General features: G+C 37.8%; 1 protein-coding gene across 2 annotated transcripts in view; it reads left to right on the top strand.

Moving 5' to 3' along the window:
- Window positions 1-26,067, top strand: part of NPEPPS (aminopeptidase puromycin sensitive) — a 126,674-nt gene that overhangs the window by 9,489 nt on the left and 91,118 nt on the right. For both annotated transcript variants that reach the window (XM_006832526.1, XM_006832527.1), the window contains exon 2: window positions 13,211-13,295. In XM_006832526.1, the coding sequence (XP_006832589.1) occupies window positions 13,211-13,295 (85 nt within the window). The remainder of the gene's footprint in view (window positions 1-13,210; window positions 13,296-26,067) is intronic.

The raw sequence follows: 26,067 nt of genomic DNA, 5'->3' as shown, positions 1-26,067 counted from the left end.
GGGTTAATGCGCTGGACTGCAAGGTCAGTTTGAACCAAAAGGTTGGTGGTTCAGGCTCACCAGCTGCTCCTTGAAAATCCCATACAGGGTTGCTATGGGTCTGAACTGACTCCATGACACTTAACAACAACATTCTGGTGTAGTGCTACAGGATAATTCACTGAACTACAAGGTCAGTTTGAATGCAAGGTTGGCAGTTCAAACCCACCAGCCAGTCACTATAAGTCAGAATGACACTTAGCAACAACATCTTTATGGTTAGAGCACATTTATTTAATTTTGGTCTGCATGTGTGTCATTATAATAACATCTGTTAAATGATTACTATGTATCAGGCATGAAGTGCTGAAATAAGTACTTTCCATGGTTATCTCAGTTTTAGTCAGCTCTTTAAATCAATGCATCTCTAATATGGGATAGAATAGACTGACCAACTTTTACATTTTTAGTGGAGTTCTAGTTTTAAGATAAGTATTTGTGTTCCTTCTGTTCTTCCCTCCCACCCTTTCAGAAACCAGTTCCCTGAAAGAAAGAAAAATAAAAGTAGCACCTTAATTAATTCCCGAGTATAAACAGGTGGGTTTTCCCTAAACACAGGAGGAATGAGAATGTATTTGAAATTGAATGTTGTAGACTGAGGGAAAGTACTTGAATGCTTTCCCTCAGAATGGTTACAGTAGTAGTGTGCAACATAAGATTTGGCATGTGCAATGTTCTACCAGTATTTTGACATTGGTAGATTAACTGCTTGTTGCTGGTAAGTACCACGGAGTCGGTTCTGACTCATAGTGACCCTGCACAGGGTTTCCGAGGCTGTAAATCTTTATAAGAGCAGAACGCCTCATCTTTCTCCTGCGGAACCACTGGTAGTTTCGAATTACTGACCTTGAGGTTGGCAGCCCGATTTGTAACCACTACGCTACCAGAGCTCCTTAGATTAACTGGTTGTTGTTGTTATGTGCCGTGGAGTCGGTTCCAACTCATAGCGACCCTGTACAGGGTTTCCAAGGCTGTAAATCTTTACGGGAGCAGAATGCCTCATCTTTCTCCCGTGGAACAGCTGGTAGTTTCGAACTGCTAACCTTGGGTTCACAGCCTGATTCGTAACCACTGTGCTACCAGAGCTCCTAGATTAACTGCCTACCTACCATTAAATTCACTGTAGATGTTGATAGATGAAAATGCATCTGCCTGTGTAGGATTGGTGGTACTGGTTAAGTGCTGTCGAGTCAGTTCTGACACATCGTGACCCTCTATAGGGTTTCTAAGAGTGACTGGTGGATTAAGATCAGTTATTAAAACTATAGCTATTTTTCGTTATTGTTGTTAAGTGCCGCTGAGTTGGTTCCGACCCATAGTGACCCTATGCAGGGTTTCTGAGGCTGTAAATCTTTACAGGAGCAGAAAGCCTCATCTTTCTCCCGCACAGCTGGTAGTTTCGAACTGCTGACCTTACGGTTCACAGCCTGATTCGTAACCACTATGCTACCAGAGCTCCTATGGTTATTGTTTAGCTGGTATGAATTTCACACTCTGAAAAATCTTTACTTATTTTACCCTAGGCATATCCTAGTATGTGCTTCCTTTCTCTGTGTTTTTTACTTTTTTTCCCCCCAAAGTCAATTTATGAATAGGCAGAGGTTGGCCAGTTGGGACATAAAGGTTTTAATGTGACTAAGGTATGTTCTGATGAAATAAACAACCTGAAGATTATTGCCACTTGAAAAAAGAAAAGCTGTTCATTAAATGACTGCTTTGAAACAAGATTTATGAGAAGGATTTTTGTTTTAAATGGGCCAAACTAGCTTCACTTTATATGTTAGAGATTTTGACATTTGATTAAAGGCTTGGTTGAGTACTGGTCAAGTAATGGTAGCATGAAATTAAAACAGATTTAAAGATGTATTGGTTATTAATAAAATTATTACTATTAGGTTTAGCTTTTTCATATAGAGATCACATTAATTTGATGTCCTTATCTGTGTTCTGCTGGAAGCATTATTGATTGACCTGCATGTGTTTTGTTTTGTTTACACAATATTTCTGAAATTTAAAAATTAGCTGCTGACATTTGAAAATTTGGAGATTGTATATCAAGTTTGAATTTGTGACAACTTTTTAAAAATTGGAAGATGTCTGTCAACACTAAACATACTTTTCAATTTAGCAATAATTGGTTGGTTATAAGAAATGACTACTTCCACATCCTTACCCCCACTTGGCCTACTGCACTCATTTACAATACCTGCCTCATTGGTCCTGTGTAGTGGTGGTGTAGATTTGTTGTGGAGTCAGTTCCAATTCATAGCGACCCTGAATAGGGTTTCTGAGGCTGTAAATCTTTACCAGAGTGAAAGTTTCATCTTTCTCCCACGGAATGGCTGGTAGTTTCTAACTGCTAGACCTTTGATTATGATTTAGAGCATTTGAATTTTTGTTTTGTTTTATTTTTCTATTTATTTTAGATGTATCTGGTGGCGTAGTGGTTACGAATCAGGCTGCAAACCACAAGGTCAGCAGTTCGAAACTACCAGCTCTTCCGCGGGAGAAAGATGATGCTTTCTGCTCCCGTAAAGATTTACAGCCTCGGAAACCCTGTACAGGGTCGCTATGAGTCAGAACTGACTCCACGGTACTTAACAACAACAATGAAACAAAATATATGCATATGAAGAAGGTTATTAACCAAATTGAAAGATGGGCACAGATTATAAATAAGTAGTTCATAGAAGAAAAACAATGGCCAAAAAAAAAAATAAATAAAATGTGTTTAATAACCTATTTTACTAAATACTAATCAGGGAAATTCTAATTAAAACAATGGAATACTATCTAATACTCATCATATTGTTTAAAAAAAATTAAAACAGTTTTGGAGAATGCTGAAATGGAATTTGTTTAATCTTTGTTGATGGGAATGTCAATTGAAGGAGAATATTTTGACAAATTTTGGTAAAGTTGTAGATGTCTTTTTAAAAATTTTTATTGTGAATTGAGTGGAGGTTTATAGAGAAGATCATCATCATTCAACAGATCATACACTTTTTTTTTCATCTCAATGATTGCATTTTCCTCCATGAAATAACAGTTATCCGTCTTCGTCCCTGTGTTTCTTATTTCCAGGAACGAAAATAAAGAGGCAAAAAGGCAGAATGACTCTCTTTCCCACCCCTTCTCACCTTTGGCTTAGGCAAATGTTGCCCTTTTGATCTTAAATGATTGGCCATTCCCTGGTTGAATATACCTTTATTTTTGCTGTCCAGTGAGTTCTAACTCTTAGCAAGTCTGTATAAGGTTTCCAAGGAGCAGTTGGTGAGTTTGAACAGATGGTCTTGTGGTTCAAGCTGACATTGGGTGCAGGGCTTTATCTCACAGTGTTACTCCAGGACTCTACCAGTGTTAGTATACCCCCTTATAGGGATAGAACGTAAAAGCTCCAAAATTGCCACCCTAATGTCCACTTAAACCATATCTCCTCTTCCTTCCCCCTCCTATTGCTATGCGTACCGAAACTCTTTGTTCTTTAGAAAGAGGCAGGCATTTTCTGTGTTCTGCATTCCACCCTTAACTGCCCTAACACATGAAACTTGTGTACTCCATAATATAAAAAGACCCTAGTCCACACCCCTCGCACTGAATCTAGACTTCAGGCCTCCACTGGAAATATTCACTGTTCCCCTCCTGGTCAGTAAGTTTCCCTGTCTAAAAAACCATTTCTTTGCTTTTTTGTAATAAACTAATATCTCTTGGACTAACTCCTCATCACTTTCAGTCTCTTATCAACCATATACACACGCTGAAGAATTCTACCTTCTGGGTTTAAACGCAAACACCCCCTATACACCTATCTACTTGTTATTATTGTTAGGTGCTATCGAGTCAGTAAGGACTCAGACTGGCCCTATGCACAACAGAACGAAACACTGCCTGGTCCCACACCCATGTCACAATCTTTGCTACACTTGAGTTCATTGCTGCTGCCACTGTGCCAGTCCATCTCATTGGGAGTCTTCCTCTTTTACTCTGACCCTCCACTTTACCAAATATGATCTCTTCCTCCAGGGACTGGTTCCTTTTGATAATATGTCCCAAGCATGAGAGACAAAGTCTGGCCATCCTGGCTTCCAGGGAGTACTCTGGATGTATTTCTAACACAGTTCTATTTGTTTTTTTAGCAGCCCATGGCACTTTCAATATTCTCCTCCAATACCATAACTCAAAAGCATCAATTCTTCTCTGGTCTTCCTTATTAATGTACAACTTTCACATGCTTATAAGGTTACTGAAAATACCACGGCTCGTGTCAGGCGTACCTTAGTCTTCAAACTGACATCTTTGCTCTTGAACACTTTAACATCTTTGCTCTTGAACACTTTATGCAGCAGATTTGCCTAACGCCATATGCTGTGTAGATACATGTCTTGTAACCTAGAAAGACTATGACTACTTGTCATTCCTTGGAGAAATTCTACCACATGTGCATAAGAAGATATGTGTGAAGATGTATTATGGTATTATTTTAAATAATAAAAAAGTAGAAGTCCTTTAATTTCCTTCAGGAAGGGACTAGATTTGCAATATAGTCATAGAATGAAGTACTACTATGCAGACATTAAAATCAGTGTTTTAGATCCACATCTTTAAGCATTAACCCATCTCAAAAACATAATGTTAAATGGAAAAAGCAAGTTACAAAAGACTACACACTTTGATACTATTATGTAAATTGAAAAACACTGTAGATGTAGCAAAAATACTAATACTACATGTGAAAAATATACATCAGCCTCTGATAGTGGTTATCTCTAAGAAATGAGGAAAGGGCTTTAATTATGTCTTATTTATGAGGGGGCTTCAAAAAGTTTGTGAGAAAATGGAATGAAAAGATAATGGACTTTTTGTCCATGAGCTTTTTGAAACCCCTTTGTATATATGTTAGTTGTTAGGTCCAATAAAGTTTGTTCCCACTCATAGCAACCCTATGCATAACTCTTTGTCCTTCTTCCAATTGTTATGCTTGTCATCAATGTTGTTATCACCATATCAATCCATATTGTTGATGGTGTTCCTCATTTTTTTTGTTTTCCACATATTGCATTGGGCAAATCTGCTGCACAAGACTTTTTTAAAGTATTGAAAAGCAAAGATGTCAGTTTGAGGGCTAAGGTGTGCCTGACCCCAAGCCATGGTATTTTCAGTAACCTCATATGCATGTGAAAGTTGGACAATGAATACAGGGACTGTAGAATTGATTGATTTGAGTGTATTACAGTGGTTGGAGGAGAATATGGCAAGTACCATGGACTGCCAAAAGAACAAACAGATATGTTTTGGAAGAAGTATAGCCAGAGTGCTCCTTGGAAGCCAGGATGGCCAGACTTCATCTCTCATACTTTGGACATATTGTCAGGAAGGATCAGTCCCTGGAGGATAACATGCTTGGTAAAATGGAGGGTCGGAGAAAAAGAGGAAAACCCTCAATGAGATGGATTGGCACAGTGGCAACAGCAGTGGGCTCAGGCATAACAACAGTTGTGAGGTTGGCCCAGGTCTGGGCAATGTTTTTGTTCTGTTGTGCATAGGGTTGCTATGAATCGATGTCAACTCGATGTCACCTAACAGCAACAACAACTGCTTTACCAAAAATGATGTTCTTCAGGGACTAGTTCTTCCTGACAGCATATCCAAAGTATGAGAGAAAAAGTCTTGTCATCTTCACTTCAAGAAGCATTACAACTGTACTTCTTCTAAGAGAAATTTATTTGTTCTTCTGGCAGTCTATGGTATATTCAGTCCTGTTTGCCAGCACCATAATTCAGATGCATTGATTCTTCTTATGGTCGTCTTTATTCATTGTCCAGCTTTCACGTGCATCTAAGACAATTGAAAATATCATGGAATGGGTCATTAGCACTTTATTTGGTGCTGAGCTCTTTGCCCTTGAACACTTTAAAGAAGTCTCTTGCAGCAGATTTGCTCAATGCAGTACATCATTGATTTTTGTTTTAGTTAAGTTTTTATTGTGAACTGAGTAAAGACAAGATCATCAGCTTTACTTTCAACCAATTTTACGTTTTGTTTCATGTCAATGATTACACTCCCCTCCCTCTAACAATAGTTATTCTGCTTCCGCCTTGTTGCTTCCCTTTTACATCTTATTTATTATAAATGAACAGAGCAAAAATATTTGATGTACACATACAAAACAAAAAAAAAATATTCATTTAAATGTCCAAAGAGCACATTTTGCAAGCTAACTTCCTGCCCATAGGCACACAGCCTTTCTCTGTACATGGGCCTAGAGTCCTCAGCTGCTTTATCTCTCTATGCCATTGCCTTTGCCATCATCTTTGCTGTTGCTGCTTTTCTGGGTAGGATCTCACACTCCACTCACACTCTTCCTTCTTGATGGACCTGGGGTCCTTTGTTTCTGAAATGAAAGATTAACTACTTCCACCTTTTAGTTACACATCTTCTACAATGAACAGTTGTGACAATCATGATTAATTCTGATGTCAGTTTCTCACAATTGAATCGTAAAATCCTATTACATCATCTCCCATCCCCTCTCACCATAGCCACTTGGAAAAGAGGAAAACTATTCAGTGGGGATTTTACCTTACCCCCCTCATTCTGAAACTAAGCACACTCATGAAAGCTAGTAAGCCAGCTACTTCATTTATTATAGCCCCCCATCTTTGATATCCAATGTCTAAATTGTCTATCCCTTTCAACCCAGTAAGAAGCTATGGTAGTGTCATAGATATGAGTCTGGCTGCTAACCTCAAGGTTAGCAGTTTGAAACTACCAACTGTTCCACGGGAGAAAGATGAGGCTTTCTCCTGTAAAGATTTACGGCTTTGGAAACCCTGTACAGGGTCACTATGCGTTGGAACCAACTCCACAGCACACTACCACCATTACCACCACCATCAACCCAGTACACTCAGTAAATAAGCGTGACCCTTGATATGTAGAATCCTTCCATTTTGGTTGGAATTTTGAGACACTGCATCCATAAGCAAAGGTCCAGTTCATCAAATTGTAGCAGTATGCTTCCTTACAGTATCAGACGTCTTTATCTTCATCTGGTTGAGTTCTGGTTAGCTAGCTATCCTAACTAGGTCATATGGGTACTGTCTGCAAGTTTGGGAGTTCATCCATGCTTCCCCACGCTTCATACCAGCTGGCTGCTTCACTCGCAGCTCTAGCCACCTGTGGCTAGGTCAGTGTCCTTGGGCTCAGGAGTTGACACATCTCCCTAAACTTCAGACCAGCCAGCCCTTCCTCATCTTTCTCTCATCTCAAGGCCAACTCACCAGTAGACCAGGGTGGTCACCAGCGTGCATACTAGACTGACTGCTTGGTTCCCTTTGAGTTTCAGTCTTAGAGGCAGTTTTCCCTGATGGATTGACTTTTCTTGCCTTGATGGCTCCAGAGCAAAACAGCTTGCTTGATATTTTAACTGCAAAGCAGTCTTTTTTCTGTTGCTCTTTCTTTCAAAAGTATTTACTTCTAGCCATTTCGGGTTGGTTTGCTGTCATTGATTTCTTGACTGCTGCTTCCATGAGTGTTGATAGTTGCTGTTGTTAGGCGCCATTTAATATTTTCAATCCTTGCGACCCTTTGTACAGCAGAATAAAACATTGCCTGGTCCTGCGCTATACTCAAGTGCTGATTTGCTTGAGCCCATTGCTGTTGCCATTGTGCCTATCCATCTCATTGGGCATCTCCCTCTTTTTTTCTGACCCTCCACTTTACCAAGCATGATGTCCTTCTCCAGGGACCGATCCTTCTTTATGATATTTCCAAAATATGAGAAATGAAGTCTGGTCATCTTGGCTTCTAAGGAACATTCTGGTTGAAATTCTTCCAAGACAGATTTGTTTGTTCTTCTGGCAGTTCATGGTACCTTTAAAATGCTTCTCCAACACCATAACTCAAATGCATCAATTGTTTTAAGGTCTTCCTTATTTGTTGTTCAACTTTCACATTCATATGAAGCTATTGAAAATATTAGGGCTTGGGGTCAGGCTCATCTTAGTCCTCAAATAGACATCTTTGCTCTTGAGCACTATAAAGAGGTCTTGTGCAACAGATGTGCTTAATGGAGTACGTCTTTTGATTTCTTCACTGCTGTTTCCGTAAGTGTTGGTGGTGGATCCAAGGCAAAATGAAGTCTTTGACAATTTAGCATAGCAAAGTCCTCTGCTTTCAGCAAGGTTGTTATCATCTGTATATCGTAGGTTGTTAATGAGTCTTCCTCCAATCCTGATGTTAATGAGTCTTCCTCCAATCCACATTCTTCATATAATCCAGTTTCTCGGATGATTTGTTTAGCGTACAGATTGAGTGTTGATAGTGGATTTAAGCAAAGTAAATAAAGTCTTTTACAACGTCAGTCTTTTCTCCTTTTTTCATGATATATATTGGTCAGTTGGGAAAATTTTAATTTTCTTTATATTGCATTGCAATCCATACTGAAGGTTGTAGTCTTTGAACTTTATCACTAAGTATTTCAAGTCCTTTTCACTTTTGGTAAGCAAAATTGTTGTCATCTGCATACCGCAGATTGCTAATGAATCTTCTACCAATCATGCCATGTTCGTCTCATATAATACAGGTTCTGGAATTGTTTGCTTAGCGTATAGATTGAACAAGTGTGGTGAAAGGATATAACGCTGATGCACATCTTTACTGTTCTAACAATTGCCTCTTGGTTCATGTTCAGGTTTCTTATGAGCACAATAATGTATTCCATAGTTCTCATTCTTTGCAAAGTTATTTATAGCTTGTTATGTTCCATATAATCAAATGCCTTTGCACCATCAATAAAGCACAAGTAAACATCTTTTTTTTTTGGTATTCTCTGCTTTAACCAAGATCCATGTGACCTCAGCAGTTATATACCTACTTCCACCACATCCTCTTCTTGAATCTAGCTTGAATTTTTGGAGGTTCCCTGTTGTTGTACTGCTGCAACTGTTTTTAATTATCTTTAAAGTTTTACTTTCATGAGATTTTAATGATATTGTTCAATGATTTCTGCATTCCATTGCATCACCTTTCTTTGGAATGGTCACATATATGGATCTCTTCAGTCGATTGATCAGGTAGTTGTCTTCCAACTTTCTTGGCTTAGATGTGTGAATGCCTACAGCACTCTTTAAGTTAGTCAAAACATTTCAATTTGTATTTCCATCAATTCCTGGAGCCTTGTTTTTTGCTGTTGCCTTCATTGCAGGTTGGACTTCTTCGAACTTCAATAATTGTTCCTTGATCATATGGTACTACCTCTTGAAATGACTGGACATTGGCCATTTCTTTTTGGTACAGTAACTGTGTATTCCTTCTACCTTCTTTTGAGGCTTCCTGTACCATTCAATATTTTGCCCATTGTTGATATTGTTATGTGCCACTGAGTTAGTTCTGCCTCTTAGCAACCCTGTGTACCACAACAGAATGCAACACTGCCCAGTCCAGCACCATCCTCACCATTGTTGGTGATGTTGAGGCTGTTGTTGCTACCACTGCATCAATCCACTTTGTTGGGGGGTCTTCCTCTTTTTCACTGAGCCTCCATGTTTCCAAGCATGTCCTTCTTCAGGGACTGGTCTCTCCTGGTATGTCCAAAGTATGAGAGATGAAGTTTTGCCATCTTTGCTTCTAAGGAGCGTTCTGGCTGTGCTTCTTCCAAGACAGATCTGTTTGTTTTTATGCCATTCCTTAGTACTTTCAGTATTCTTCACCAACACCATAATTCAAATGCATCAATTCTTATAGTCTTTGTTACTCACTGTCCAACTTTCACATGTATATGATTGAAAATATCATGGCTTGGGTTAGAATCACCTTAGTCCTCAAAGTGACATCTTTGCCCTTCAACACTTAAAAAAAATCTTATGCAGCAGATTTGTGAAATGTGGTTTGATTTTTTTGACTGCTGCTTCCTTGAGTGTTGATTATAGATTCAAACAAAATGAAGTCTTTTGACAGCTTCAATCGTTTCTCCCTTTAACATGATGCTATTTATGAGTCCAGTTGTGAGAATTTTTGTTTTCTTTACATTGAGGTGCAATCTCCACTGAAGGCTGTAGTCTTTGATCTTCCTCAGTATTTCAAGTTTTCTTTGCTTTCACCAGCAAGATTGTGTCTTCTGCAAATCACAGGTGAGCCTCCCTCTAATCCTGATGTGATGTTTTACTGCGTATAATCCATTTTCTGGGATTATTTGTTTAGTATACAAATTAAGCAAGTATGGTGAAAGGAAACAACCCTGGTGCACATGTTTCCTGATTTCAGACCATTCAGTATTCTCTTGTTCTTTTCAAACAACTGCCTTTTGGTCTATGAGCACAATTAGATTTTGCCCGTAGAATCCTTCAGTGTTGCACCCCGAGGCTTGATTTTATTCTTTGGTTCTTTCAGTGTGAGAAATACTGAGCATATTTTTATTCCCCTTTAGTTTTCTAACTCCAGGTCTTTGCACATTTCATTATAATACTTGATTTTGTCTTTTCAAGCTACCTAGAAATTTGTGTTCAGCACTTTTACTTCATCATTTCTTCCAATTGCGTTTGCTTCTCTACTTTGAAGAGCAAGTTTCAGAATGTCTTCTGACATCCATTTTGGTCTTTTCTTTCATTCCTGTCTTTTAAATTAACTTTTGCTATTTTGATGTATGATGTTCTTGATGTCATCCCCCATCTCTTCTGGTCTTTGGTCGTTAATGTCTTAATTCATCAAATCTGTTCTTGAGATGGTCTCTAAATTCAGATAGGTTACTCTCAAGGTCTTATTTTGGTTCTCCTGGACTTGTTTTAATTTTCTTCAGCCTCAGCCTGAACTTGCATATCAGCAGTTGATGGTCAGTTCCACAGTTGGCCCCTAGCCTTGTTTTGGCTGATGATATTGAACTTCATTTCTTCCCACGCTTGTAGTCTATTTGATTTTCGCATATTCCATCTGGTGTGGCATGTGTATAGTTGCCTATGTAGAGTTGCTATTTATGTTGTTCAGAAAAGATATTTGAAATGAATAATTCATTGATGCTACAAAATTCTATCATGCAATCTCCAGTACTGCTTTTGTCACCTCATATATATTTCATGCAGCCTTGGAAACCCTGGACAGGGTTGCTATGGGATTGTGGTGGCTCAGTACAATAAACACTGGACTGTGAATCACAAGGTTGGAGGTTCAAGCTCCACAGCTGCTCCATGGGAGAAAGATGAGGCTTTCTGCTCCTGCAAAGATTAACCCTATGAGGCAGAATTGCTATGAGGCAGAACCAAGTCGATGGCACTTTACAACAACAGCAAAAATATACTATATATATACAAATACAAACGTGTGTGTGTGTAGTCCTGGTGTGATTCTGTGGGTTAATGCACTGTACTATAAGGTTGGTTTGAATCCCAAGGTCAGCGGTTCAAGCTCATCAGCTGCTCCTTGGAAACTCTGTAACGGGTCACTATGAGTCAGAACCAACTAGATGGCACATAACAACAACAATGTACATATATATATATATATATAATGTTGTTGTTGTTGTTAAGTGCTGTCGAGTCGGTTCCGACCCATAGCGACCCTGTACAGGGTTTCCGAGGGTGTAAATCTTTACGGGAGTAGAAAGCCTCATCTTTCTCCCGCGGAGTGGCTGGTAGTTTCGAAACGCTGACCTTAAGGTTCGCAGCCTGATTCGTAACCACTACGATATATATATATATATATATATACACACACACACACACACACACATACTATGGGTCGGAACCGACTCGACGGCACTGAACAACAACAACATACACATACATATCCCATAGTTGTTGAGTTAAATCTGACTCATAAGAATGGCACCATAGAGTTTCCAAGACTAATCTTTCCAAAGCAGGCTATCACATCTTCCAACCCTTCCAACCGCTGACCTTTTGGATGGTGGTGGTGGTGTTAAGTGCTGTCGAGCAATTAACCATTGTGCCACCAGGGCACTTGTGCATTCTCTCTCTCACTCATGCTCTCTCATTTCCAGATTTATATTTTAATCTGAAACAAATAAAATAAAATCATAAGTTTATTTAACTTCTGTCGTTAATACTTTAGTGTCAATTGCATATGAAATATTTGGGGAAAGAAAAGAAATTAAAGAATGCTTTATGAAGTTTTGGCATCATAGTTTATAATACCATGATATCTTCCTCTGATATCTTCCTCTAAGTATTCACAGAAGTCATAATAATGTATTTGATATACAAGTGGGCTAATAGCTTGCTAACCACAAGGTCAGCGGTTCAAACCCACCAGCTATTCTTTGGAAACCCTATATAGGGTCAGTATAAGTTGGAACTGACTTGACAGCACTTAACAACAACACCAGTCCTGACTTCTTTGCCGATGACACCGGAAGAACTGGGTGATGCTCAGCTTCCATTACTGAACATTTTGATCAAGGAATTAATAGATGAATCCTGATCAAAAGTGTGTGGGGGGGGGCGGAGAAGAGGATGTGGAGTTTCATTTTCAATTTCAAATTCTTAGGGTATCCATCTTCAAAAGCCTCAAACCATGAAACATAATTATCCCTTTAAGTCATCTTTAAACTATAAACAGCTGTTTAGCTAAACTAGTAAAAGATGTTTATGTGAGAATTGTGCTCTTTAAAGAATTATCTATATCATATAAGATGGAACAATAACTCTAAAGCTTAGGTGAATAGTTTAGGGGGTAGTGAATCTAAGTTGATGGTGGTGAAATAATATGAGTAGAAATACTGAGAAAGGTGACATAACATGAAGACTATAACCAGTGTTATTGATTTGTTCATGTAGAAATTGATTAATGAGTATATGATCTGTGTATATATTTTCACCAAAATTAAAATGTGAACATTAAAAAACAAAAGGGTTTTCATCACAAACAATTTTAAATTAAATTTTAAATCAAGGTTTTGGTTGAAAAGCTTGCTTTTATTTGGCTCATTGATCAGAGGTTTAAATAACTGTTTAAATGTTTATTTTTTTAGTATAATTTGGAAAATGTAAATTGCTTTTAGATTTTAAAAACTATATCTATTATAGATACATAAATATTCAGTCTAGATTTTAGTGAAGTGTGTGGGTAAAAAAAATGTGCCTGTGTCATATGTTAGACCAAGCTGAAGATGTACATATTATTAGAATATTTCTGATCGCTAATTTTTTACCCCCTTTAGGTGAGGCAGGCGACCAATCAGATTGTGATGAATTGTGCTGATATTGATATTATTACAGCTTCATATGCACCAGAGGGAGATGAAGGTAAGAACTGTTTTTATTTTAATATATTGTTACTATATTTTTGAATGTATGTGTGTGTAGTTTGGTGCTTCTTTTTCTTTTTTTTCAGATTAAGATGTCAGTGTTATTTTGAAATAGAATTTTTATAGATGTTTATAGCAATAGCTCAAATATTGAAATAGTGTAATCAGATCATCACAGTGAGATCTATAAAGGAAATGTCATAATTTTAATTCTATTTCAAACATTAGATTATTATGTGACCCTAGGCAAAGCACATTTTTGTAGGTGTAAAATGATGAAAACAATGCCATATGTGTAAGGCTGAAAAGTTATTACAAACTTAAAGAACTTTGAATATTCAAGGGTCATCAAGGGGACTTAGTTTATAGGTGATTTCCTTAAGAACTTTATTTCTTCCTCTTGAAATACAGATTAAAATTGAGATAATAAATCTTACTCATAATTGGAAGAAAAATACCTGCTTTATGAGCTAGAATGTAAGATGATGGAGTTAGTTACGGAGTCAGAATATGAGGGTTCTTAAAAAAGCTTATGAAAAAAGTGGAATTAAAAGATAATAGAATTTTTTCACAAACTTTTGAAAGTATGTTAGAAAGAAGCCTACTGTAGACTGTGTGCCAACTCTATTAGCATTTTTGATATGACTAGTATTTTAGATGTTATAAAGGAGCTATGGTAGCGTAGTGGTTATGAATTGGGCTTCTAACCTCAAGGTCAGCAGTTCGAAACTACCAGCTGTTCCATGGGAGAAAGATCAAGCTTTCTGCTCCTGTAAAGATTTGTAGTCTCGGAAATCGTGTGCAAGGTCACTATGAGTCGGAACCTGCTCCACGATACTTAACAACAACAACAACAGTGATTACATTGAGTAGTTAGTTTGGCCTGAACCTATTCCCACATAAGCTGCATTTTAAAGTTACCAAGTTTGGCATAAACTCATACAAGTACATTAGTATTGGTGCTGAATTGCTTTTTTCTTTTGATTTCATTGTGCTATTTCTTGTCAGAATAATTGATTGTCAAAAGTCTTTTGTACTGCTCTGAGGTGTCCTCTTAGGAAATATAATCATTTGGTATAAAATAAATTACAAATTTGACCATTTACATTATATTTTGTACTGCTTTTCATCCCTTTCTTTCCTTTGCATTTTACTGAAAAGATGTACACAAATAACATTTAAGACCCAGCAGTATTTCTTTCATTAAATTTTCTTAAATTATCTTGTCTATGGGAAGGCAAAAAAAATTAATAGTTAAGCATATTATTGCCAAGAAGTTGTTGTTAAGTGCCGCTGAGTCAGTTCCAACTCATAGCGACCCTATATAGGGTTTCTAAAGAGTGACTAGTGGGTTTGAACTGCTGATCTTGTGGTTAGCAGTTAAGCGCTTATACTATAGTGCCACACCAGAACTCTTATTGTCAAAAAGTGTTTATGTTCAATTGATATAAATGAGATCAAATTGATATTTTAAGTTTAGAGAAACAGATCTTTCAAATGTACTTGAATGAGTGCCAACTGAAAAACAATTGTCTGGTAAATGAGTCATTATTTAATTTCTTTAACTGAAGAAAAATAGAAAGACCATAGTCAAACATATCAAGACAAGTTGTTTTTTTTTTTTAATGTAGGTATAAAACTTTTCAATTAATTTCAATGTGTAGAGGTTTAAAGTGCTATCCAGTATATATAGGTGTTGTAATTATTAAGTGCCGTTGAGTCAGTCCTGTGACTCCTTTGCTGGAGCAGAAAGCTTCATCTTTGTCCTGTGGAACAGCTGGTGGGCTTGAACCGCTGACCTTTTGGTTCACAATCCAGAGCCACCATGACAGTCACTGTGATCCCCTTATAGCTAGGTGGTAGTGGTGGTGGTGGTGGTTATGTGCCGTGGAGTCAGAACCAACTCATAGCGACCCTGTACAGGGTTTCCGAGGCTGTAAATCTTTACGGGAGCAGAAAGCCTCATCTTTCTCCCGCGGAACAGTTGGTAGTTTCGAACTTAAGGTTCGCAATCCAATTCGTAACCACTACACTACCAGAGCTCCTTTATAGATAGGTAGATAGAGTAAAACAAATGTGTACCTTTCAGCTGGCATAGTTTCAGCTCAGGTTTGTTTCAATCTTCCTCTAAAACTGCCGGAAAAGAATTTAGAGGACTTAAAAGTTCTGGATATGTATAACTGAATGGTACCATGCTCATTATGATCTGTATCTCAAAGAAGCAGTGTTAAGTGTTCTAAGAAGTTCTGGAGAGAAATGAAAATTATAGGAAGTGCAGAGTGACATTTAAATAAAGCATCAGCCTCTTTTTAGCTACATAAAATATTTTTCTTCAAAACAGACTAGTGTACATTTTTCAATTCTTTTCTCCTGCAATGAGAAAAACCTGGAGTTATATGTGAGTCCATTTAATTTTAGAGTAAAAGAGAATGGAAAGTTGCATTAACTTTAGGTCAGGATCAAGGACAGATTTGGTCTTCCCATTTCTACATAGTTTATCTTGTCCTTGGGCATGGTAGTATTTTGTGACCTTTTTTTTAACCTGTGGGAAGGTATAACATATTGTTTCTCTAGAAATTAGTTGTGAATTTGACTGCCACCTTTTTCCAGTACTGATTGCTGGTGGCAGGAGAATAGATGAGCCAAAAGGAGAGACCATATTTTAACCTAGTAATTATTAATACTTATGACTACCTTGTGTAAATTCTGTTTAAATATCTGTAGCTACTAATCTTTGTGCTTTAAGGTAAAATCAGAAACTTACTTGAAGTCATGAAATTGTTATTTCTTGTTTAATTTCTTAATTAATGAAAAAGCCATCTTGTGATATTTACACTACTCCTGAAAGTCCTATCAGCATGTGTCTTTAAACAAAGACACTTTTAAACAGAAATAATCTTAAAACATATTTGAGATCTTACTTTGTAATATTTAAAAAATGGGAAACCAGTAAGAAAAACGGCTGAAAACTGTTTTTTTACTGTTCTGCACTTCAAGGGTTGGTGAAATCACTAGCACTTAAGCCAGTGCAAGGAATGCACCTCCCTACACAGTGCAGGGATTAGTATTGTCATCAGCTTCTTCAAGAGAAATACGAAACTCCTGAGTGCCTGAACTCAGGTCCTGACAGGTAAAGAGTCTTTTAATTTATCATTCATAGATGGCTTGGGCATAACCAATAAAATATGATCACTTGAAAAATTTATACCAACTTTTCCTTTAGACTCTGTCAGGTATAATGTTTGTAGAATTAGCTGTGTAAGGAAAAAATTTTTCTCATTGGTGACCTAGCAGTTCATACAAAGTTCTGGTTTCTAGTTTCAGATCTGACCAAATCACTTTGGTTTATCCATATAAGGCACATAAATGTTAATACACTTATTGAAGTTGTTGTTGTTAGATGCCATCAAGTTGGTTCTGACTCATAACAACTTTATATATATTTCCAAGGAGTAACTGATGGGTTTGAACTGCCAGCCTTGTGCTTATCCTGGAATGCCACATTGTATATTTGAATGTGTGCATAATTGTGTTCTTGTGTGTTTAGTGGAAGGATGACACAGCTTAGTCAGAAATATTAGCAAATATTTCAGAGCAAAACTGTTAACTTGACAAAAAAGGAGTTGTCCTCATACTTTATCATATCTTTATTTACCTATTAGTAATAATATACCCTATTAAACAATTATGTGTGGATAAGTAGTAACATTAAGGAGCTCTGATAGCGTAGTGGTTACGAATCTGGCTGCAAACCACAAGGTCAGCTGTTCGAAACTACCAGCTGTTCCGCAGGAGAAAGATGAGGCTTTCTGCTTCCATAAAGATTCACGGCCTTGGACACCCTGTACAGGGTCTCTATGAGTCGGAACTGACTCCACGGCACACAACAACAAGTAGTAACGTTAATATGCCACCATTAGTTTGCAGTAGTTTATGTTGTCATTCTAAAAATAATGTGGCTTAAATGATTCGTTAAGTGCTGGTATTCAAATCAGAACGATTAAAGAGAAATGAAAATTCTATTTCTAATACAAATGTATTGAAATACAATATTAGAAAGATAATAGGAATTTCATAAGGAAATTTTAAATGAAAGGAATCCAGGTATAATTTAAGTTCTGTAATAATGCTATAGGTTAGGGGCCCAAAATGAAAGTTCCTCTTGGGGTTAAGCAAATAACAAAAATGCATGAGTTGACTGGATGGTAGAAAACAAGAATGATAGAACAGAGACTGAACAGAAGATTACATATCTCATTTATATATAAAACATAACATTAGCTGGCCAGGAGATAAGTTTCTGTGGGCTATATTGAATTTTCGTGAGTTTGCAACATCTGAAGAGGCCAGTAGATAAGACTTGAGCACAGCTGTCTCATTAAAAAGAGGAAAAGGCCTTAAGAGATTTTCATAGATTCTTATTTGAAGCTGGTATAAATAATGTATAATATTCCACAATCTGATTAAATATGTTACACAGACTGTTATAGTTTGCTGTCTGTATTCCTATGGCATATACATGGTCTGTTTGTTTTTTTTTGAAGGGTTCATGTATATCTGTGGTTAGCACTAAAGTAGCATTATTTCTGATAATCATGTTTTAATTTTGTCTTGTTTTTTTTTTATTTTGCCTCCAGTCTATTTACTATTCTTGAATGTATCCATTTTGAAATTTTGAGCATAACACTTGTTAAGTACTATTCATCTTAAAATGAATGGGTAAATTTATGCCTAAGAAATCACTCTTCTGGGTTACAGTGAGGAGCCAGATATTTTCCCAGTGCTTGATCCTTTTCAATTTCTCCCCTAAATTAAATGGTGATTTTATTTCTGATATAAAAGGTTATATTTTTTAAAATAGATTTTTTTGGGGTCTCTTAGCTTACTAGAAGAAGTACATTTAGTATAGATGTAGATTTTAAGACTCAAGAGTTGTAGTCAGCTATTTCCTCTTCGGATCATATATTACTGTGTTTATTAATTTCCTTGAGAAAGGAAAATTGCCTATACTAGAAGATATACCCTTCAGTAGGACTCATGAATTTTTTGCATATATGGCAATGGAGATCTTACTAATGATATATATCATAACTCCTAAAATTGGTTCTAAGGATGTGATGCAGTATGCTTTTATATTTAAAAGGTTAAATAGATTCTTTAATCCCATTGAGTTGTCTAGTAATTTTGCATGTTTCAACTTTTGGTAGCTGCTTCTATGTTTAAAAAACTTTTGCTCGCACATACTTTATCTCATCATATTTCATTAATTTTAAGTTGCATATATTTTGCTTAATTCTCTGAAATTGGATATATTTTGCGGTCGATCACATACCATGATTCTTTTGTTGTTGAGTGCTGTTGAGTTGATTCCTACTCATAGCGACCCTGTATAGTGTTTCTAAGGAGCTTCTGGTGGGTTTGAACTGCTGATTTTGTGGTTTGCAATCCAGTGCTGATCTTATAGCTCCATACCAGGAGTCCATGAGTCTTTTAGATGTAATAAAATAATGGTGTTTTATAATTGTTGCTAGATTAAATTAAATATGGTAAACAGCTATACATCTCCTTTGATTTTCAAAAGACATCAATAAAATGTGGGAAAATATTTACCTTACTTATAAGACCAAATGTTTAAAGTTTGAGGTACTCAGTAAGCACCCATAAAATGGTACTTATAACAAGAAATTTTCATATCTTAAAACAGATCTCTAAACATTTTTTATTAGCTAGAGCTCTTGTTTCTAGCTGATACTTTTCAAGCATTACTAAATTTAGTCTGTTGATACTAGTCCGTTTTATAGTAGAATTTTATAGGAATGCTCGGTATTACTACATATATCTAGATGCTTCCTTAAGTGATTCACTGTATAGAGTTATATACTAGCCACTCTGGTAGCTACTTGCCATATGTGGATCATGAACACTTGTAGTCTGAATTGACATATGAGAGGGGGTCTTCAAAAGTGTGTGGAAAAATTCCATTATCTTTTTTTGTTGTTGTTAAGAAATAATGGTTTATTTTTCTAATCAAGTGACCAAGCTGCTGACTCTTAAGGCCCCAACAAGTGTTGAATCTTACTATTTTCATTGAACAAGACCTTCTATTTGATTATTCCTGGTACATAGCAATTTTTTTTTCTCTAGTAGTTTCCATTTGTCAGACAGTTTAGCTTGATGACTTTTGCTTTTATGAGATTCTGTCATATGAGTCCTCATTTCCAGTGCAATAACTGTTAGCAATATTGCATCAGAACGTGGCTATCGGGGCTGGCCAAGGAGTCCTGCTTTGGCTGCCAGAGCTTCATTCTGCTGAATATGATATTCCTGTAATCTCATGGGTATTCCTTGTGTCATTTTTAATTATTTCTGTAAGTAATGCACTGAATAAGTGGTCTCTTCTGGTTTTACTTCTCTTGTGTGAATGAAGTCTTTAACACAGTCCAAAAAGCAGGTTTCTGTAAGTTTATTGTATGTTCCAAGAAATTCCTTAAACGGTTTTATCTGATCAGATTCTGGTATTTGTGCAGCCATATTCTTTTGGTATACTTATTAGTTACCTCTTCTGATGCATGAGTTTCTTTTCTTTTCTGGAATAGTGAATAGTGGTTGTTCAAGCTTTTGAATGTTTCCAGTGAGGCCTGAGTTCTTACTAAAACACAGGTTCTCGCATCCAACACCGTCACGAGTCGGGGAGCTGAGCTGCCAGGCGTGTCTGTGGGCAAGGGCCAGGGTCAGAGGGAGTGCCGCAGCCGCAGGATGGGAGAGAACCTCCATTATCTTTTAATTCCATTTTTCCATGAACCTTTTGAAACCCCCTTTAGGTTATAAGTTAACAGACATACCAGATCTCAAAGAATTAGCTCAAAAAAAAAGAATGTAAAGCGTCTTGTTATGAATTTTTACATTGATTGCATGTTAAATAATAACATTTTAGGTATACTAGATTAAATAAAATTATTAAAATTAATTTCACCTATTTCTTTTTATCTTTTTTATGTGGATAATAAACCCAAAACCAAACCTATTACCATCATGTCTGTTCTGACTCTTAGTGACCACATGGAGTCCTATGTGCCACTGTGGGATACAGTACTGGACTGCAATATCAGTTTGAACCACAAGGTTGGCAGTTCAAGCTCACTAGCTGCTCTTTGGAAATCCTACACAGGGTCACTATGAGTCAGAATAGACTCAGCTGCCCTAAACAGTGACCATATAGGACACAGTAGAACTGCTGCGTGAGTTTTCCACGACTGTAAATCTTTCAGAGGCCGTCTGCCTCATCTTTCTCCCATGGAGTGATTGGTGGGTTCAAGCTACGATCTTTTGAGTTAGTAGCCAAGTGCTTAACCAATGCCCCACCAGGTCTTATTCAGTTGGTTACTGGTGGTGGTGGTGGTATGCTGTGGAGTCAGTTCCGACTCATAGCCACCCTGTACAGGGTTTCTGTGGCTGTAAATCTTTATGGCAACAGAAAGCCTCATCTTTCTCCTGTGGAGCAGTCAAGAGTAAAACATAGCTATTTTTTTAGTTTTTTGGTAACCATGGTGTGACACTGTGGGTTAATGCGCCAATCTGCAAAGTTGTTTGAACTGCAAGATCAGTGGTTCAAGCTCACCAGCTGCTCCTTGGAAACCCTATACAGGGTCGCTATGAGTCCAAATCAACTCAACAACAACAGTAACCAATTAATGAGTTCTGAAAGCATAGCGGGTGATGAGCTTGGCTTCTAATCACAAAGTCAATAGTTCAGAACTACTGTTGTTGTTGTTAAGTGCCATTGAGTTGGTTCTGACCCATAGCAACCCTGTATATAGGGTGTTCAAGGAACAGCTGGTGAGATTGAACCATCAACCTTGCAGTTCAAAATGACTTTTTAGTTAAGTGCCTTAACCCACAATGCCACACCAGGACTCCAGATAGGTTACTAGAAAAAATTTAGAAATTAGATTTGCTTACTCACTTTTGTGTGTCATTCTTATAGTTGTCGGAGGCATTTTACCTCTAACTTCTCAAGGAGGAGAGAGAATCACCATTAGCATCAGCCCAAGGTTGATTCAGATGAAGTGGATGTCAGACATAACCTCTTCTTTCCAGCCTTTTACCAGTTCTGACACCAGCCATCCCTCCATCATCCTCCATCATGATCCTGTCTTCTCTGCCTGATTCACACCGAACTCACAGACAATAATCATGATTGTGGGCTTTATTAGGGAACTTGTTGCTGTTAAGTGCCATCAAGCCAATTCCGATTTATTTAAAAAAAAAAAAGACGGGGTTAACTAGTTAGAAAGAGACTGGAGGAACCTAAGACTGGCTCTCAACCACCCTTCAGGTCTGGAAGGGAACTCACCCTTGTGGCCCAGTTTTCAGTTAAACAGTAGATGGGTTTATGTGGGGGGACAACAACACTGGCAAGGTATGCTCACCTTGGAATGGTCCCTCATTCAGGATCAAATGGGCAACCATTTCCTAAGGACAAAGCTGAGAAGGGAAGGGATAGGAAGGGGGTTGGATAGCAGGTGGAAACCATGGAAGGAAGCAGGATAACTGCTGTTGCCTGGAGGGAATTGTGGTCATCGAGCTGAAACAAAGTGTATGATTTTGTTGAATGTAAAGCTGATGATCTTGCTTGTAAGCTTTCCCTCAGCTCACAACAAAAAGTTAAAAAAAAGAAAAAGGAAATAATGCTTGCCAGGATATTACTCCTAGAATTTTTTGAAGGCCAAAATCTTGAGTGTGTCTTCACTTCAACACATAATTTCCCTAACAAAGTCCTTTAAGAGAGCTCCCTCCTGGCAAAAGCAGAGTGAAGAGGGTAGGGATTTCTTAGGGGAGTAGAAGGGATGAATAATAGGGTCTGAGTGTTAGCAGTTTGGCAGAAGTGGATGAGTGACTCTGTGGTGACAGTGTATTGGGATCTTCAGAGTCTATACGTTGGTAAGTGCTTTTGAGTTGGTTCCGACTCATAGCGGCCCTGTATAGGGTTTCTGAGGAGTGACTGGTGGGTTTGAACTGCCAACCTTGCAGTCTGGTGCATTATCCTACAGTGCCACACCAGGACTCCTCAGAGTCTATATGCAGCATATGCTTTTGAGGTTTTGTTTGTTTGTTTGTTTTGTTTTTAAGTGGGAGACTTTTTGAACTTTAACAAAGAAACATTACATTCTTATAGTTTGTAAGTTTCTGAGGCTGAATCATTGGTTTGTGTCAGTAATCTCAGTATATTAAAATATGATTCTAATGAAATTGAGGATAAGAGTTTAGTGTTACTGTGAAGCAGTACTGGTCAGGAGCTGTGTTTCTAACTCCTGGTAACTATCATGTAGATGTGAACCAGTCAGTCTAAAGGTGAACTGAACAATTATGGTTTCGTTGTATAACCTCTTATTGTACTAAGAAATAATTCAGATTGCATGTTTTCTTTGGATATATATAAGTTACCTATACAAGTTTAAAAGAAATAAAATTAGATTTGCTGCTTTGATGGGTCAGCTATTAACTGAATCCCAGGTAACCATTGATCTGATTTCTGTCATTATTGCTTAGTGTGCATTCTCTAGCATTTTATGCAAGAGCTATTATTAGTACCCATGGGTTCAGGAGTTCACACATTTCCCTATACTTTAGATCAGCCAGACCCTCCTCCTCTCTCTCATCTTAAGGTCAAAGGGTGTCAGTGTAACATGGCCAAACTCATCCCATGTCTTCATTGCTGCATTTCTTCCACTTCTACTCACAGGTAGACCCAGGTGGTCACCAGCAAGCCTATTATACTTCTTATGGGTTCCCTTTGAGTTTCAGTCCTAGAAAGGGAGGGGGCTTCCTGACGAACTGACTTTTCTTTCCTTGATACCTCCAAAACAAACAGCTAACTCTATATTCAAAAAGCCAATCTGCTTTTTTTCTGCAGATCTTTCAATAAGAATCTTCTGTTCTCCTAGTAGTTATGGGTTAGTCTACATGTCTTTTCAAGTGGGATGCCCCAATTCAGAAGGTTCTGGGTGGGGCTCAGGAGTCCACGTAAGGACAACTTTGCTTGGTAATCTTTTTCTTTCGGAGTTTTGTATATGTCTTCTTGCCAGCATAGTTTCTGCTGAGAAAACAGAGCTTAGTCTTATTGGTTCTCTTTGTTTTTCCTGAACTGCTCTCAGTATTCTTTACTTGTCTTTGGTTTTGGAAAGTTTGTTTATGGTATGTCTTAGTGATTTTCTTTTGGGATCTATCTTGTTTGAGGTTGTTAAGCTTCTTGTATGCTTATCTTCTCATCTTTCATGATGTTAGGGAAATTTTCTTCCAACAACTCTTAGACAATTTTCTCTTTCTATTCTGGAATTCCTATCACCTGTACGTTGTTCCTCTTCATGGTGTCCCACATAATTCTTAGGCTTTCTTTATTCTTTTTTTCTGATTGTTCTTCTAGCATACTAGTTTCGAGAGATTTATTTTCAAGCTCAATAATTCAAGCTTCCATTGTTTCACATCTTCTTCTTTGCCTTTTCAATGTATTGTCCATTTCTGAGATCTTAGTATTAATCTTCTGGATTTCTAATTGCAGGTTTTGTAGTGTTTCAAATTTTGCATCTGTTTTGTTCTTACAATGTTTTCTTGAATTCTTCTAAAGTTTTTATTGTATTTTCCTTGCTTTCTTCGCTCTCTCTATCAGTCCTTTGAAGGTACCTAAATGTCATTCTCTGGAATTCTTTTTCAGTTATTTCTATTACCTTTTCTTCCTCAGAATAGTGTTCTGACTCTGCATCTTAGTTATTTGTTTGAGTCATTCTCTTTTGTTTCTTCATTTGACTAAACTTGTCTGTTATCTCCAGGGCAATGTGGGGTTATTGTATTCCTGTTAGCTTGGTGTTACCTATGTTCAGGGCACTCAATCCAGAAGTAGTTTGTGGGCGCCCTTGATGGAACTGGTTTCAGTGCCTGTGAAGACTACAGGGAAGCTGTGGGCAAGGTGATTGGTTAAATGCTGGTCTGGTGGCTTTGGGGGTTTTGTAGATTTAGATCTGAGCCCACCTGAATCCAGGCACCAAAGTGGTACATCAGAGTGGTGCAGTGTCCCCCACCTCATGCTGGCATAGCTCCCAACCATGTGGTTCCAAACTCCTGGAGAACAGGGTCTGCGCGGGGGGTGGATGAGGGTGGGAGCTGGCCACACTTTTGGTCACCATGGGAGTGTGGAGAAAAAGAAAATATCACACCTTTTCAGTTGCCCATTTGAATCTGCTCTGCCAGGTCTCCCTTTGCTGCCAAAGCTGTTCACAAGATGGTAGAGCTGCATCTGGCCAGCTATTCACCAGTTTCTCTCACTGTCCTTGGTTAGCCTCTCCTCCCAGCAAGCACTCCATCCACCTCTCTGACCTTTCACCTGAAGTTCAGAGGGCCAGAATTTCCATCTGTGTATATTTTATTTTGTCTCTTGTCTGTTATAGAAGGTCCTTGTAGTGAGTCTGCTCCCTTGCCAGCAGTCCTTTAGCAGTGTGCTTTGAAGAGCAAGTTTTTTATTTTGATGAAATCCAGTTTGTTGAGTTTTTCATTTATAGTTCATGATTTTTGGTTTTGGTATTTAAAAAAAAATCATGGCAAAACAAAATGTTCTCCCATGTTCTCTCTTCTAGATTTTTCATAATTTTAACTTTTATACTTAAAAAATCTTTTATCTGTTTTGAGTTATACTTTGTATGTAGTGTGAGGTTAGGGTAGAGGTTCATCTTTTTTTTCTGGTAAATGTCAGTTGTATTAATTTTCTAGGATTTTTTTTTATCAAGTACTATCAAGTGAATTCTAACTCATAATGACCCTGTGTAGAGTTTTTTTTTTTTTTTTTTTGAGGCTTTAAACCTTTGTGGGAGCAGAAAGCCTCATCTTTCTCCTGTGGAGCGGCTGATGGGCTTGAACTATGGACCTTGTGGTTTGCATTTCAGTACTTATCATATGTAGCCACTGTACTCAGGATTGTTGTTGTTGTTGAGTGCCATCGAGTCGGGTCCGACCCATAGCGACCCTGTACAGGGTTTCCGAGGGTGTAAATCTTTACGGGAGTAGAAAGCCTCATCTTTCTCCCGCGGAGCGGCTGGTAGTTTCGAACCGCTGACCTTAAGGTTCGCAGCCCGATTCGTAACCACTACGCTACCAGAGTTCCTTGTACTCAGGATGGCCATAACAAAATATCATAAACTGAATGGTTTGTAAGATCAGAAATGTATTGTCACAATTCTTGAGGCTAGTAATCTGCCTTTATGGTATTGAGGGAGATGAAGACCTATTTAAAATGTTCAAGAGTAAAGTATTGGTTTGAGGATTAAGATGCGACTGACACAAGCCACGGTATTTTTAATAGCCTCCTATGCATGAGAAAGTTGGACAATGAATAAGGAAGACCATAGAAGAATGGATGCATTTGAGTAATGGTGTTGGAGAAGAATACTAAAGGTACCATGGACTGCCAGAAGAACAAACAGGTCCGAGTTGGAAGAAATACAGCCAGAATGTGCCGTAGAAGCTAGAATATGTTATCAGGAGGGACCATATGTTTTGGATATATTATCTGAGGGACCAATACCTGGAGATAGACATCGTGCTTTTATAAAGTTGATAGTGGTGCGGGACCTAGTAGTTTTTCATTCTGTTGTACATAGGGTCTCTAAGAATTGGAACCAATTCATTGGCACCTAACAACAACAAATACACATTTGAAAGGCTCTAGGAGAAGAGCCTTGTCTCCCACTTTTAGTAACCCCACGTGTTCCTTGACTTGTAGT

Source organism: Chrysochloris asiatica, unplaced genomic scaffold, assembly GCF_000296735.1.
Source record: "Chrysochloris asiatica unplaced genomic scaffold, ChrAsi1.0 scaffold00007, whole genome shotgun sequence".
NCBI classification, from domain to species: Eukaryota; Metazoa; Chordata; class Mammalia; order Afrosoricida; family Chrysochloridae; genus Chrysochloris; species Chrysochloris asiatica.
This window is presented reverse-complemented; position numbering and strand designations above follow the sequence as displayed.